At 33.8% G+C, this 12,120-nt stretch overlaps 2 protein-coding genes across 7 annotated transcripts in view; one reads left to right on the forward strand and one right to left on the reverse strand.

Moving 5' to 3' along the window:
- LOC117124453 overlaps window positions 1-2,400 on the forward strand; it is a 6,148-nt gene extending 3,748 nt beyond the window's left edge. Inside the window, exons 3-4 of the mRNA XM_033270685.1 lie at window positions 1,822-1,952; window positions 2,362-2,400. Coding sequence (XP_033126576.1) covers window positions 1,822-1,952; window positions 2,362-2,400 — 170 coding nt within the window. The remainder of the gene's footprint in view (window positions 1-1,821; window positions 1,953-2,361) is intronic.
- The window catches only part of LOC117124427 (glycine amidinotransferase, mitochondrial-like), a 52,067-nt gene that overhangs the window by 17,436 nt on the left and 22,511 nt on the right, over window positions 1-12,120 (reverse strand). For 2 of the 6 annotated variants that reach the window (XM_033270658.1, XM_033270656.1), the window contains exon 1: window positions 3,054-3,311. The gene's annotated coding sequence lies outside the window, so the exon portion shown is untranslated. Of the gene's footprint in view, window positions 1-3,053; window positions 3,312-5,181; window positions 5,243-8,359; window positions 8,473-8,915; window positions 9,293-12,120 lie in introns of those variants that run through there. The other 4 variants (XM_033270657.1, XM_033270655.1, XM_033270654.1 and 1 more) reach the window with 4 other exon arrangements.

The following is a 12,120-nucleotide window of genomic DNA, read 5'->3' on the forward strand; positions in this document are numbered from 1 at the left end:
AATTATTATTGGTATGGTATTTGTAAAGGATTGTGGCTAAAAGGTATTGTTAAATAAAATATTACTGTACTATTTTAGTAATTTTTAATTTTATTATTTTTGAGTCAATTATTAATCCTCAAATTAAAAAAAACCAAACAAACTGGGCTGGCGTCATCAAGACATTCAAATGATCCTTCTCCTCTTTGTAAATTTATGAACTTACTGTATATTTTTATTAGTTTGTGTACACATAATAACTCCTTGGTGCGAAATTGCGTTCAAATGATTCTTTGAAATTATTATTGTTTAGTTCCTTCCTGGTGTCAGGGATAACCAACCATTTCGAATCACGGGAAAAAACATAACATCTGAAGTTAGGGTTGTGACTCATAGAGTGCTCAAACATGTTGGCGCCCTCTCTTTTTTGGAACGATATTTCCGAATACTGTAGGCTAAGAGCAATGCTGAAAAAAGTTCACTTTAATTTCTTATAAAAGTTATCAATAATCATTAATTAATTTAAGGTTAATGTCAACATATCCAATATTGGCGTCTAGACATCTACAAACATTTTAATATTTACATTATTGCTGTAAACACAAATATTCATTTGCATGTTTTAAAGAATGTGGACCTCAACAAGAAATTGTATTTCCTACTCTTAGTCCAGTCCGAAATGTAGCAATATCAGAGGTTGCATTTTTTTTCCTATATTTTTTAAAAATTGGATATGATGTAGAGTAGACATTAATAAATCAAAAAAGTATGTGCAACATTTTTTTTTTCATACGTAAGGGGGGTTGCCAGCAGTTTCAAAATGGCCTCCATTTTTCCCTAAAATTGTCACTAATATTGTAAGTTTATGTTATTAAAATGAAGCATTCTATTGGAAATTCACTCATAACAATGACAACAACAGTTAACTAAATATTGTACACATTTTTGAGCTATTAAAATTTAAAATGGCTGCCATTTTCCATTATTTTAGCTTTTTAGCATACATATTAATATAATAATAACCGACCTGACATATATATGTATATATATACATATATACATACACACACATAATATAATAATAACCGATCTGTACTGTAAAACAAAAACGTGTCATAGAGCTAGGTATACTGTATGCAATTGCCATATGCTGTTAATGGTTATTACCATAATATATATGTATATATATATATATTGGTGAAAGTGATGACAATGAAAACAAAAGTCAAGTTGACGTATTTTTGGAACATATATATATATATACATATTTATTATGGTAATAACCATTAACAGCATATGGCAATTGCATACAGTATAACTAGCTCTATCACACGTTTTTGTTTTACAGTACAGATCGGTTATTATTATATTAATATGTATGCTAAAAAGCTAAAATAATTGAAAATGGCAGCCATTTTAAATTGTAATAGCTCAAAAATGTGTACAATATTTAGTTAACTGTTGTTGTCATTGTTATGAGTGAATTTCCAATTGAATGCTGCATTTCAATAACATAAACTTACAATATTAGTGACAATTTTAGGAAAAAATGGCGGCCATTTTGAAACTACTGGCAACCCCCCTTACGTATGAAAAAAAAATGTTGCACATACTTTTTTGATTTATCAATGTCTATTCTACATCATATCCAATTTTTAAAAAATATAGCAAAAAAAAAATGCAACCTCTGATATTGCTACATTTCGGACTGGACTATTACAGTACTGGTAAGTTTTGTTCATTATAGTAATATATTAATTCTTATTACTTTGTTCATTTCTGGTGTTGTTTATTAAAAAAAAAAAAAGAAGAATTATTTAGATTAGTTATCTTTCTGTTAAGGTGCTGTTAATAATGAAGAAGAAGGCAGTGATGTAATATTGGAAGTCCAGGAAATTCCGGATGAACCCTTTGAGATTGACCAAACATCTAAAGCCGCGGATGTACCTATGCCGGATACACCATCTGCCAATGTTCTACCTAAAGGTTTTATTAACTTTTTTGATATGTACTGTATTTTTAAAATTATGATACAATGTGAAATCAAATTAAGTTTGACCTACATATTATCACAGTAAATTGGGACCAGTAATTAACAAAAAGCGAACAATGAACTGTCCTGTAATATATATTAGTTATTAATAAATATTGGATATGTAGAACTTGGGGACATAATGCACATTATATAAATGAACTGTAAAAAATGTTAAACTCCTAAAAAGTTATAATATAGATCATTTAATTTGATTTTAATATAATAAAATAAACAGCATTAAAAATTCATATTCACTTGCCAATTAGTTTAAAGCCACTCTAAAACCTAAGGATAACATTTTTTTTTTTCGATCAAAGAGTATGTTAAATTGGTCAATTGTGTTTCAGGACGAAAAAGAGACTGCCATCATCCACTCAGGGATCTAAAAAGGATAGAACCGTTAATGCCTTGGCAAAAAAAATAAAATAAACCAGTGATGCCAACTGGAGCAGAATGTCATCAATGTTGGAAAGAATGCGAAAGGAAGACCAAAAAGAAAGAGAAGAAATGACAACTCTGATGAATACACTAACATCAGTACTGGAAAGGGTGAATAAAGACCGTCAGGAGAAAAGGCAAGCAATGAGGGAGGAAAGGCTAAAGGAACGGCGTGCAAAAGATGCAAACATGGCCAGTCTCTTTTCATTCATGCAAGCACAACAATTTAATCCAGCAACATATTATTACAACAATCATCAGTTTAATTGATTAACATGAAAATCTAAACCGTAAAACTTCTAATAATAACACATTACTCTAAAATATTAACCCACCATATAAGTTAATCTACAATAATAATCCACTTCTGTAATTACTAGTTAAAGGGCACATAGAAACAAATTATTAGATCCATTGGCATTACAGTATTTTTTTTTTTAATCGATGAGGGAGGATGTTTTTTTTTATTAGCAGTTTTACGGTAACTAAACTATATAATTATAATACATTGTTAAAAAGGTTATTTTATAGTTAAAAAGTAATTAAATGTAGTACAGTTTGTACAACATGTTTTTGTAAATAATTGATGATTAATACTTACCTAGTATTCCTAGTAGTAGTAGGCCATTGCCTATCCAACCTTTAATATTTAATTGATGCGAAACTAGTCGTTTTCAATGCATGAGTTGAGATAGATAATCCTACCAGTGTCGTAATTAATTTACCAAAACCTTTCATAAATATTTAACTTGAAATTCCAACAGTAGTAATATGTAGTAAAGTCTTAATTATTCTAGTAATGTAGTAGACTAAGTAGTAAAGCTAAAGTAGTCCACTCATTCTGTCTCCCTCATGTAAAATGAAGTACAGTACATACAGTAAACGATGTATTTGGTCACGTGCCAGTCGCGCGCTTAATAAGTTATAACATTTTTAGTTTTAAAGCCCCATTCCCGACAAAATTTCAAGTTTTAAGAAAAATCTAATTTTTGTATAATGTTATAAAGATTTATAAATATAATACGGAACTGCTAGTTTAACTGAATTTAGACATTCCTAAGAATGAAAAAAATGTAAAATAAGACTGAAATTTGATTTTTTTGTGTTCCACACAAAAAATAAATGCGGATGAATTTTCCATGTTGATTTTGCGATAGGTCGTGAGAAGAAATATCGTAGGCGCCGAAAACATTAGCCTATCCAACGCTGCTGGCTAGGCCTAGCCTTACCTCGATTTTAGGTTCTGTTATCACACATAAAAACGGCCGACATGATATTTTCCGTTGCTAGTAATGACAAGATGTGTATAAGAGACAGCCCTAATGCAGACAATTGAGTTAAACATATCTTACATACCATTGATAACATACGTACGAAAGCCTATTCGTGCCACTTAAGTATATAAAATCATCAAAATGTAATCCGAAAGTTCGGAAATATTTTATGAGAAATAGTCTGTATTTCTCATTTTTTTTATTCTTTTGCGTAAAACTAAAATTCATGCCAATATTTTTCCATGATTTATAATAATTGGAGTAATGCAAATGCATATTTTCTAAAAAGTCATTTTTAGTGAAATTTTGCCGGGAATGGGGCTTTAACTGCTTATGTTTTGTAAACAGCTAGATCGATTCAATAATAGTGATCAATTATAATGTATGAATAATTTAAATCTCTGTAGTTTAAAAAAATTAACGTAATTGTTTGGAGAATATTTATGTGTTAAATAAAAATACAGTACACAAACAATTCAAATTGACTCTTGTTCAGTTATATTGATTTCAAAAGTAATCAGTTTTATTTAAAACCTCATCAAATAATGGAAGATACTAAAGTTATACAGCCAACTGCTGATTGTTAAAACGTTTTCAACGGTTGTCAGAAAAAAGATCGGAACGGAACGAGTTACACAGTACAACAACGAAGCGGCTTTCGGGCCCCATTAATTTCATCACTTTCTTTATATAATTACTGAATTGGAAATAATTGATTAAGGTACTGATATTTACAACTTCAATTTTTTTTTTAGTTTGTCATCAATATTGAAAAAGGAAAACGTTATTAACTTGCCATTCGTTTTGGATTGCAACTCAACTAATATCAACTATTTTATTACTAATACTAGGCTAGATACTAATACTAGGCTAGGCCTATTGACGAGTGTTTAGATGCATTACAAGTGATTATCCAATAGTTTTGGCGGATTCTGTGGGAGGCTGCCTGCACACAGTTTCTGTTGAACTATCAAGTTCAACCCCTTCATTCCAAGATGGATTGTAAAACGAATTACTAATTTCACAAATGTTGTGTAAGGTACAGCATGTCTGTACCATGGGTCTAAAGGCCTTTTCCACGGTCATTCTTGTGGCAGAATGTTTGTAATTAAACATTCTCTCTGATCTGTTGAGACACCCTCTCCCAATGAACGGTCTAATAAGATTTGGCAATAAGGGATAGGCTGCGTCCCCTAAAAATCAATAAAGGCACAGCGCTACCCTCAATTTCAACAACGTTATTCGATGTAAATAAGGCGTGTTCTTGTAACTTTTTGCTTAGCGCAGACAGATTGAACACTCTGGCATCATGAACACTGCCAGGCATGCCGACAAAGGTGTTCATAAATTTGCCGTCTGCGTCAACTAGAGCTTGAAGTACTACGGAAAAAGACCATTTGCGGTTGAAATAATCCTGGGCGTCTTTTTGTGGTGCAAATATCTTAATGTGGGTACCATCGATAGCTCCCGCAACTTATGGAAAACCCTTCTTCATTTTAAACTTCTCCACATTGTCCTGCAAAGAACAAAAGTAAAGATATATAACTAGTAATAGGCCTTTTATTTTACCATTTAGGTATTGTAAAAATTCATTTATGTGAAGTGAATTTCTTTTAAAACTATTATTATAATGATCACTTACTAAAAGCTCTTGTCCTTCTGGCACACGAATGAACTTTGGCATTAACACTAGTTCAATTTGACGGCACACTTCATGAAATCTCACAAGCAGTTGATCTTGCCATTCCAAATTGATTGGAAATCTCCCGAAAAGACGCACATGTAGCAAGCTTATAAATTGTGATCCCAATTCGAATCTCTGGGGAGAATGCTTCCCTCATCCTTGTATTTTCTCGCTGAATGTATGGCCTTATTTGTTCCGAGATGTACATAAAAGTACTTTTGTCCATTTTAAAAGTAAAATATAAAATATAGCATATTACTACTTAAGTCTATCTGATAATTTTTAATTCTGTATTATTTTTTTAGATTTATGGATCTAAATTTGCCTACCAACAATATACCTAGGTCCCAAACCTACTTTGTGGCCGAATTGCATACATTAAAATTATAAAATTATTGAAATTAATAAATTATTTACAAATTATAATAACACAGGCTAATTATTATTGTATAGGCCTATACAAAAAAAATATAATTCAGTGTACCTTATAACATTTTGTATTAATTTTTTAAAAGCTGGTTGAAATTAATATTGGAAAGGAAAGACCAGAGACACAAACATGCTTACAATATTTGCCTAGGGCCTAAGACTACAGGTTATTTGTTCACTATTATCATTTTAGGCCTATAATATTTTTAAATACAATTGCATAGCCTTAGACACTAGTTAATATATATTTTAGCCTAATACAATATCTTAGGTGTCTATTAAATAGTGACGTACAGGCCACATTTCTAACCCCACCTGAAGTTCAGTAGCCATTCTTCATCATCCCAGTTAGTCATTACGTGGTTATCCCACCAACAGGTACTTCTCACACCTGGTTTAACCCACCATCTCCGTGTAACTACTGATTCATTTTCTAATGACTGATGTACATTACAAAGTACATCAGCTCCAACCTGTTCTTTCATGAAATGACAGGTTATTTCTCGTAATATTTCTTCCCGGCGAAGTTGTCGACGACGATTTGCTTCGACAAAACACTTTATTGCCATGCAAATGCAAAATAATTCTTCCATGTTATTATCATTGAATATAAAAGGGGTATCTGCATCAATTAATTGGAGAATAAATGGCAATAATACAGGTAAAAAAACAGATGGTAACATTGCGTTAAGCATTGCTTATGCTGTGTGTGAAAAAAGTACCTGGACAAGCTACGGTTTCTTCATGTTTTGTTAATCGCATAGTCTGGACATCTCGCTAGTTACGCCATGGATCGTACGCCCGGCGTTATATACGCCTGGCGTCTCTCAGGTTTGAACGTAGCCTTAAAAGCGTCCAGCATCAGTTTTGAACGTGCAGGAAATGTTGTACACATAAACTAGAAGTGATTTCCCACAAATGTTCATCGGACGTTGGACCCCAGGGTTCTACCTACACCTACTAAACAAACCACATAGTGCTGATAGCTCACGTCGCATGGATGGTGCGGTCGGTAAGAATGTGTTCTGAAGAACTTAAGGTTGTGAGTTGGACTCGCGTCTTGGTATCTAACTTTTTTCCAATTTTAAGAAATTTTATTTTTCCCAATTTTAAGATATTTTAATTTTGTACAAATGAACATTCTAAATAATATTTTTTTGTACAAATAAACATCCTAATTATTTAACTATTTCAATCTTATTAGTTCTTCCAAAAAACCTAATAATAATCTGTGCCTGTGCCGTATTTAAGCGTGGAGGTTGTTATCGATTTTGTCAAGAGAACACGCAATTCGTTCTCAAACAAATAATGGTAGCGCTGTCCTTAACTACAACATGAATTAACTTTGAAGCTTATTATGTCTAAATAATTACCAAATGCGATATTTTAAATTAGTTTGAATATAACAGTGTATTGCGAAAAAAAAAATAAAAACAGTGTTAAAAATAAATTGTTGAAGATTGTGTCATTAGGCTTGTATTTGAATTCCTATACCTGCAAAATAATTTTTTGGAATCGCGTAACACATTGTGCGGTTGTTTTACTTGTCCCAGGTGGTATGGTGGTATTCTTAGTATTCCTTGTAATCAATTTATGCATTGCGCAATTTTCTGCCGTATCTTTTGATCAATATGTAGGCCTGTATGTTTTAGTAAAATTGTATGTTAAAATTAACGAACGACATAGTCCAAGCTGTCGAATCAACCTCTAGGCTCTTTGCTGACGACATAATACTCTACAAGCCCTTTAGTTCAAGAGATGATGAAGCTGCCTTCCAACACGACCTACATAGCCTTGTTGCTTGGTCTGAAAAGTGGGGTATGAAATTTAACATTCCGAAATGCAAAGTGATGAGGGTCTCGAGGAAACGACAACCTGAGAAGACCAACTATATCCTAATACCTAATGGGTAGTGACCTATAAGAAGTTAAAGAGAATAAGTATCTAGGAATCCTTATCCAAAACAATTTAAACTGGAATAAACAATCAGAATATGCAGCATTTCATACAGAGAAATTTCTACCACTGTTCTAAAACAGTGAAAGAGAACCTGTACAAGACAATCGTCCAGGCACATCTTAAATATGCCAGCTCTTCATGGAACCCTAGTACACAGAAAAACAAAGATATACTCCAGAAAATGCAACGCAGAGCTGCTAGATTGTCCTCGGAGACTTTGACACAAGATTTAGTGTATCAAAACTACTCAGAGACCTAAATTGGAAGAGTATAGAAAATAGAGGACTGGCACAACGACTAACATCCTTTCACAAAATACTTAATGGAGAGATGGATATCAACCCAGAAATATATTTCAAACATAAAAACCAAAAGGCCCAGACGAACCCATGACCAGCAATTTAACACTGTCACAGTCCGGTGTACTTCAACTCCTTTTCAACTATCATTCTTCCCTGAAGTTGTAAACCGATGGAATAACCTACCACAGAAAGTGATCGATATTAGCCTAAGCTTCAAAAATGAAATCCTTGCACTGGGCCTAACTAAGTAATAATTTACCTTAAATTAACTTAAACAATACTTCACTCTCGTCGAACTTCCAGTTATAATCCCTGTGGATGTCTTGGAAGCAACAGCTACAAGGTACAAGGTACAAGGTATGACCTTATTTACTTAACTCAAAACACAAAATCAACACTCGGGCACATGAATTGGTAATAATAATATTAATAAAGATTTATAAAGCGCACATCTCCACCAATGGTGCTCAAGGCGTATAGTCAATTAAACCACAAGATCCATATAATTCCCAGAAGAATTTCAAGCAAAATCCGCATACCAATTATCCCATCGAGGCAGTTGCTCCCTATATAAGTATGCGCAGATACTCAAAGATGGTAAAGCATTAATAACAATACAAATAGTAAGTGTCCCATGATGTAAATTAGAAGTTAATATTTTGCCTTAGTAATGACCAAATTATGCGATTCGTATACTTGTTTGTGCAAATAGCCCTCCTGTGTTGTTAAATGCATTGAAAATCTTGTATATTCGATTACCAATATCATAAAAGTTATGATCGCGTGCTATTTTAACACTACCACAACATACCTACCAAGGTCTGGATATTCTGTTACTTATGCTCCAATCACAACATGAAGTGGTATAAAACAAGTAGTAATAATCCTGATGGTTACATGCCCTGGTATCAACAAAGTTCGTCCGATCACTTTGTATTTCACGCCTGGAATAGTTAAGATGATAAGATGACGAAATGGAAAACAGTCGCGTATAAAAAGATTAAAACGTAGATTATGCGGCAAACAGGAAAACAATTGCAAATCCATGCACTTGTTAAAATATTTGATTGTGAAATCGGTCGACACAAATCATTGAAATACCGATATATCTATGAGCAAAAATACATGATTCTAAAACCTATTTGTAGCAGTTGATTGCGATGGTAAAACGGATTCTGGTATCTACACAGGAGAAAATGTGCAATAGACACTAGAAACGTTATCAGAAAACACTTATTATTCTTAAACTTGACGATAAACTTGGTCAACGAGATAAAAACACTCAATAACATAGATAAGCCTATCCAATAGTGACATTAAAGGGTCGGAACCAGGATATACATTCGATTTTTGAATATTTAAAAAATTGGGGAAAATATGGAAAAAGGGGTAGATCGTTGGAAATATCATATTTCACAGAAATGGTGTTTCGTGTGCGACATATCTCAAAAATAGGCTCCCAGCGGGAGCGTGTGTCTACTGCCAAATTTAATAGAAACGGTGATGTCGAAAGTGATTAATGAAAAAATAGTATTATTAATAATAGTTTTTGTTGCAACTCCAAGACCACCGAGTTAGGGTAGAAAAAACAACGGGAAAAACCACAAGCAAAACAGTCTCGACCTGAGTTCAGCTGTAGACCCGTTTAACCACTTCTGCTCGACATAATTTTAACTTCTAACTTTCGGAACTGTGCGCCTGATAGATAATGACGAATTGGTTTAAATGCATCGCACACACGACCGAGTTTACGGGTAGTAGAGTAGTAAAATCACTTCATATCACATATCACACATTCGGATTCTTACTTCACACTTTTGTGAATGTCAACTCACGCTCACAATGTCAACTTTACGCTTCCGGATTGACCAGGATAGCAGTGTCTACTGCCTGAGGGCAAAAACGGCTGCACAGACATAATTGAATATCAAAGGGAGTGTTACGTATGATTAAATTTTGGTGATAGTCTGTAGTAGGGTGTTGATGTGAGGACCACTTAAAGGGATTTAATACCAAACGTCCTGGACACGATATTTCAAAAACTAATCAACTGATATGAATGAAACTTTCGTGAAAGTTTAACCAAGTTACAAGGAAAAATATTTTTAAGTGTTGGTAGTGATCCAAATTCGGGTGTGTACTTGAGGGTCATTTCAATTTTAAGGTCCTGCGTGTTTCTTATGTTCAAAATATCTAAAAACAACTGCACAGATCTAAATGGCAGTTACAGGGATTGTTAGGTATGACCCAATGACGAGGTGATTCAATTTTGGTGACGATCTGGAGTAGGGTGCGGATATGAGGACCAGGAAAACGTCCCAGACCAGATATTTCAAAAACTAATCAATTGATATGAATGAAACTTTCATGAAAGTTTAACCAAGTGACAGGAAGAAATTATGAAGTGTTGGTGACGATCGAAATTCGGGTGTGCATTTGAGAGCCATTAGGTCCCTGAATATATCGAAAATGGATCAATGGATAAAAATGCAAGTTGGTAGAATAGTTTGCCATGTTTTAGTAAATATATATTTTAATGTTGGTCACGATCCGAAGTATGGGTGTGGATATGAGGACCATTTAAAGAATACGTTTACTGTATTACCGAAGGCAGAAACAATGTCTATATGATGAATATTTAAATTAGTGTAATTACAGAAGGTTGACGGCGTTTCATACATATTAGCTTCACTTTTTTCGGAACTGATTGGGAATATTTTAATGCATCTTTACATTTAAACATGTGACACTAAAAACCAAATCCCTATATTTTAATTTGCTTAGTATTTCAATTTTAACAACAATACATGTATTTTTTTTTTGTCAGCTATAAGAGTAAAAAGTGTGTTAAGCCAGAAGATGTAAGGAATTGGCAGGTGTACAACTGGTACAATAAAAAAGGCTTTCGAAAAATGAAGTGATTTGGTGTGGATATAATGGACTATTCTAAGCAAAGCGTCCCATATCAGATATCTCAAAAACTAATCAAGTAATCTGAATGAAACTTTTTTTTTCTTAGATGGTGGTTGGAAAGTAGGAACATATTTGAGGAATTATTTCTTTAGAAAGAGATTGGTGGTGGGCGAAGATATGCTCTCTACTTGAGTGCTCTTGTTACAATGTATTACGCTTATTTTGTCACGATACAAAATTAAGAACTCAATTGTGTCAAAAGACGTAATACATCACAAAAACACTACAAACACCCATACCCCCATCGGGGCTCCTTTGCGATCCCTGGCCCCCAGCACCTGGCCTCCAGCACCTGGCTCGGGGTCTTCGGCCCCTTCGTTACGCAACTGATCCTATGTAGTATGTAGGACCCACCCTACGCCCATGGCAACACTGTATAATACGGTGCAAATTCAAACAACTGTTCTACCTATTCAGTTGTAAATGCCTTAGAATTTTAATTGGTTGACACAAATAACGATATATCTTTACGAGCAATACAGTATAATATGGTGTAAATTCAGTTGTAAATTCCTCCGACTTTGTCACAAGTTTCTGTTGATCGCATTATTATTTTTTTGTTCCACTGACCTTTTACTAGGCCTACTTTTTCCCGTGATTTATTTGCTTAGAGTTTTTTACACTAAAGTAGAAAAAAAAATCACCTCATTTGGGCATTCAACTGTTTTAGTATAGTGGGTCGAAATTTGGCAAACTTGATTTCGGCCAACATGGTTTTCATATTTGGGACGGTATATTTGGTATTCGGCAAACTGGTTTCGGTAATTTTGAATTCGGCAATCTCAGATTCGCCAAACTGGTCAAGTGCGATGCCCGATATCGTTTGCATTTTTTACTATTAAAAGTAGGCCAATGTTGAATTCAAGGGGTCAACTTGGGCTCCCGAAAATATGTGAACATTTTCAAAACATGGGAAAAACGAAAATTGCATTAAAATCTAAACCGGAGAATGCCATTTCCCGCCAGTAGATGTGCCATATTTATGGTGGGGCTAAAGAAGTCTAGCCTAGACCCCCCCCACCCACCCCACGTAAGGGTTACTCTTTT

Source organism: Anneissia japonica, unplaced genomic scaffold (genome assembly GCF_011630105.1).
Source record: "Anneissia japonica isolate Jap-2015-1 unplaced genomic scaffold, ASM1163010v1 scaffold665_len1252844_cov201, whole genome shotgun sequence".
In the NCBI taxonomy this organism is placed as follows: domain Eukaryota; kingdom Metazoa; phylum Echinodermata; class Crinoidea; order Comatulida; family Comatulidae; genus Anneissia; species Anneissia japonica.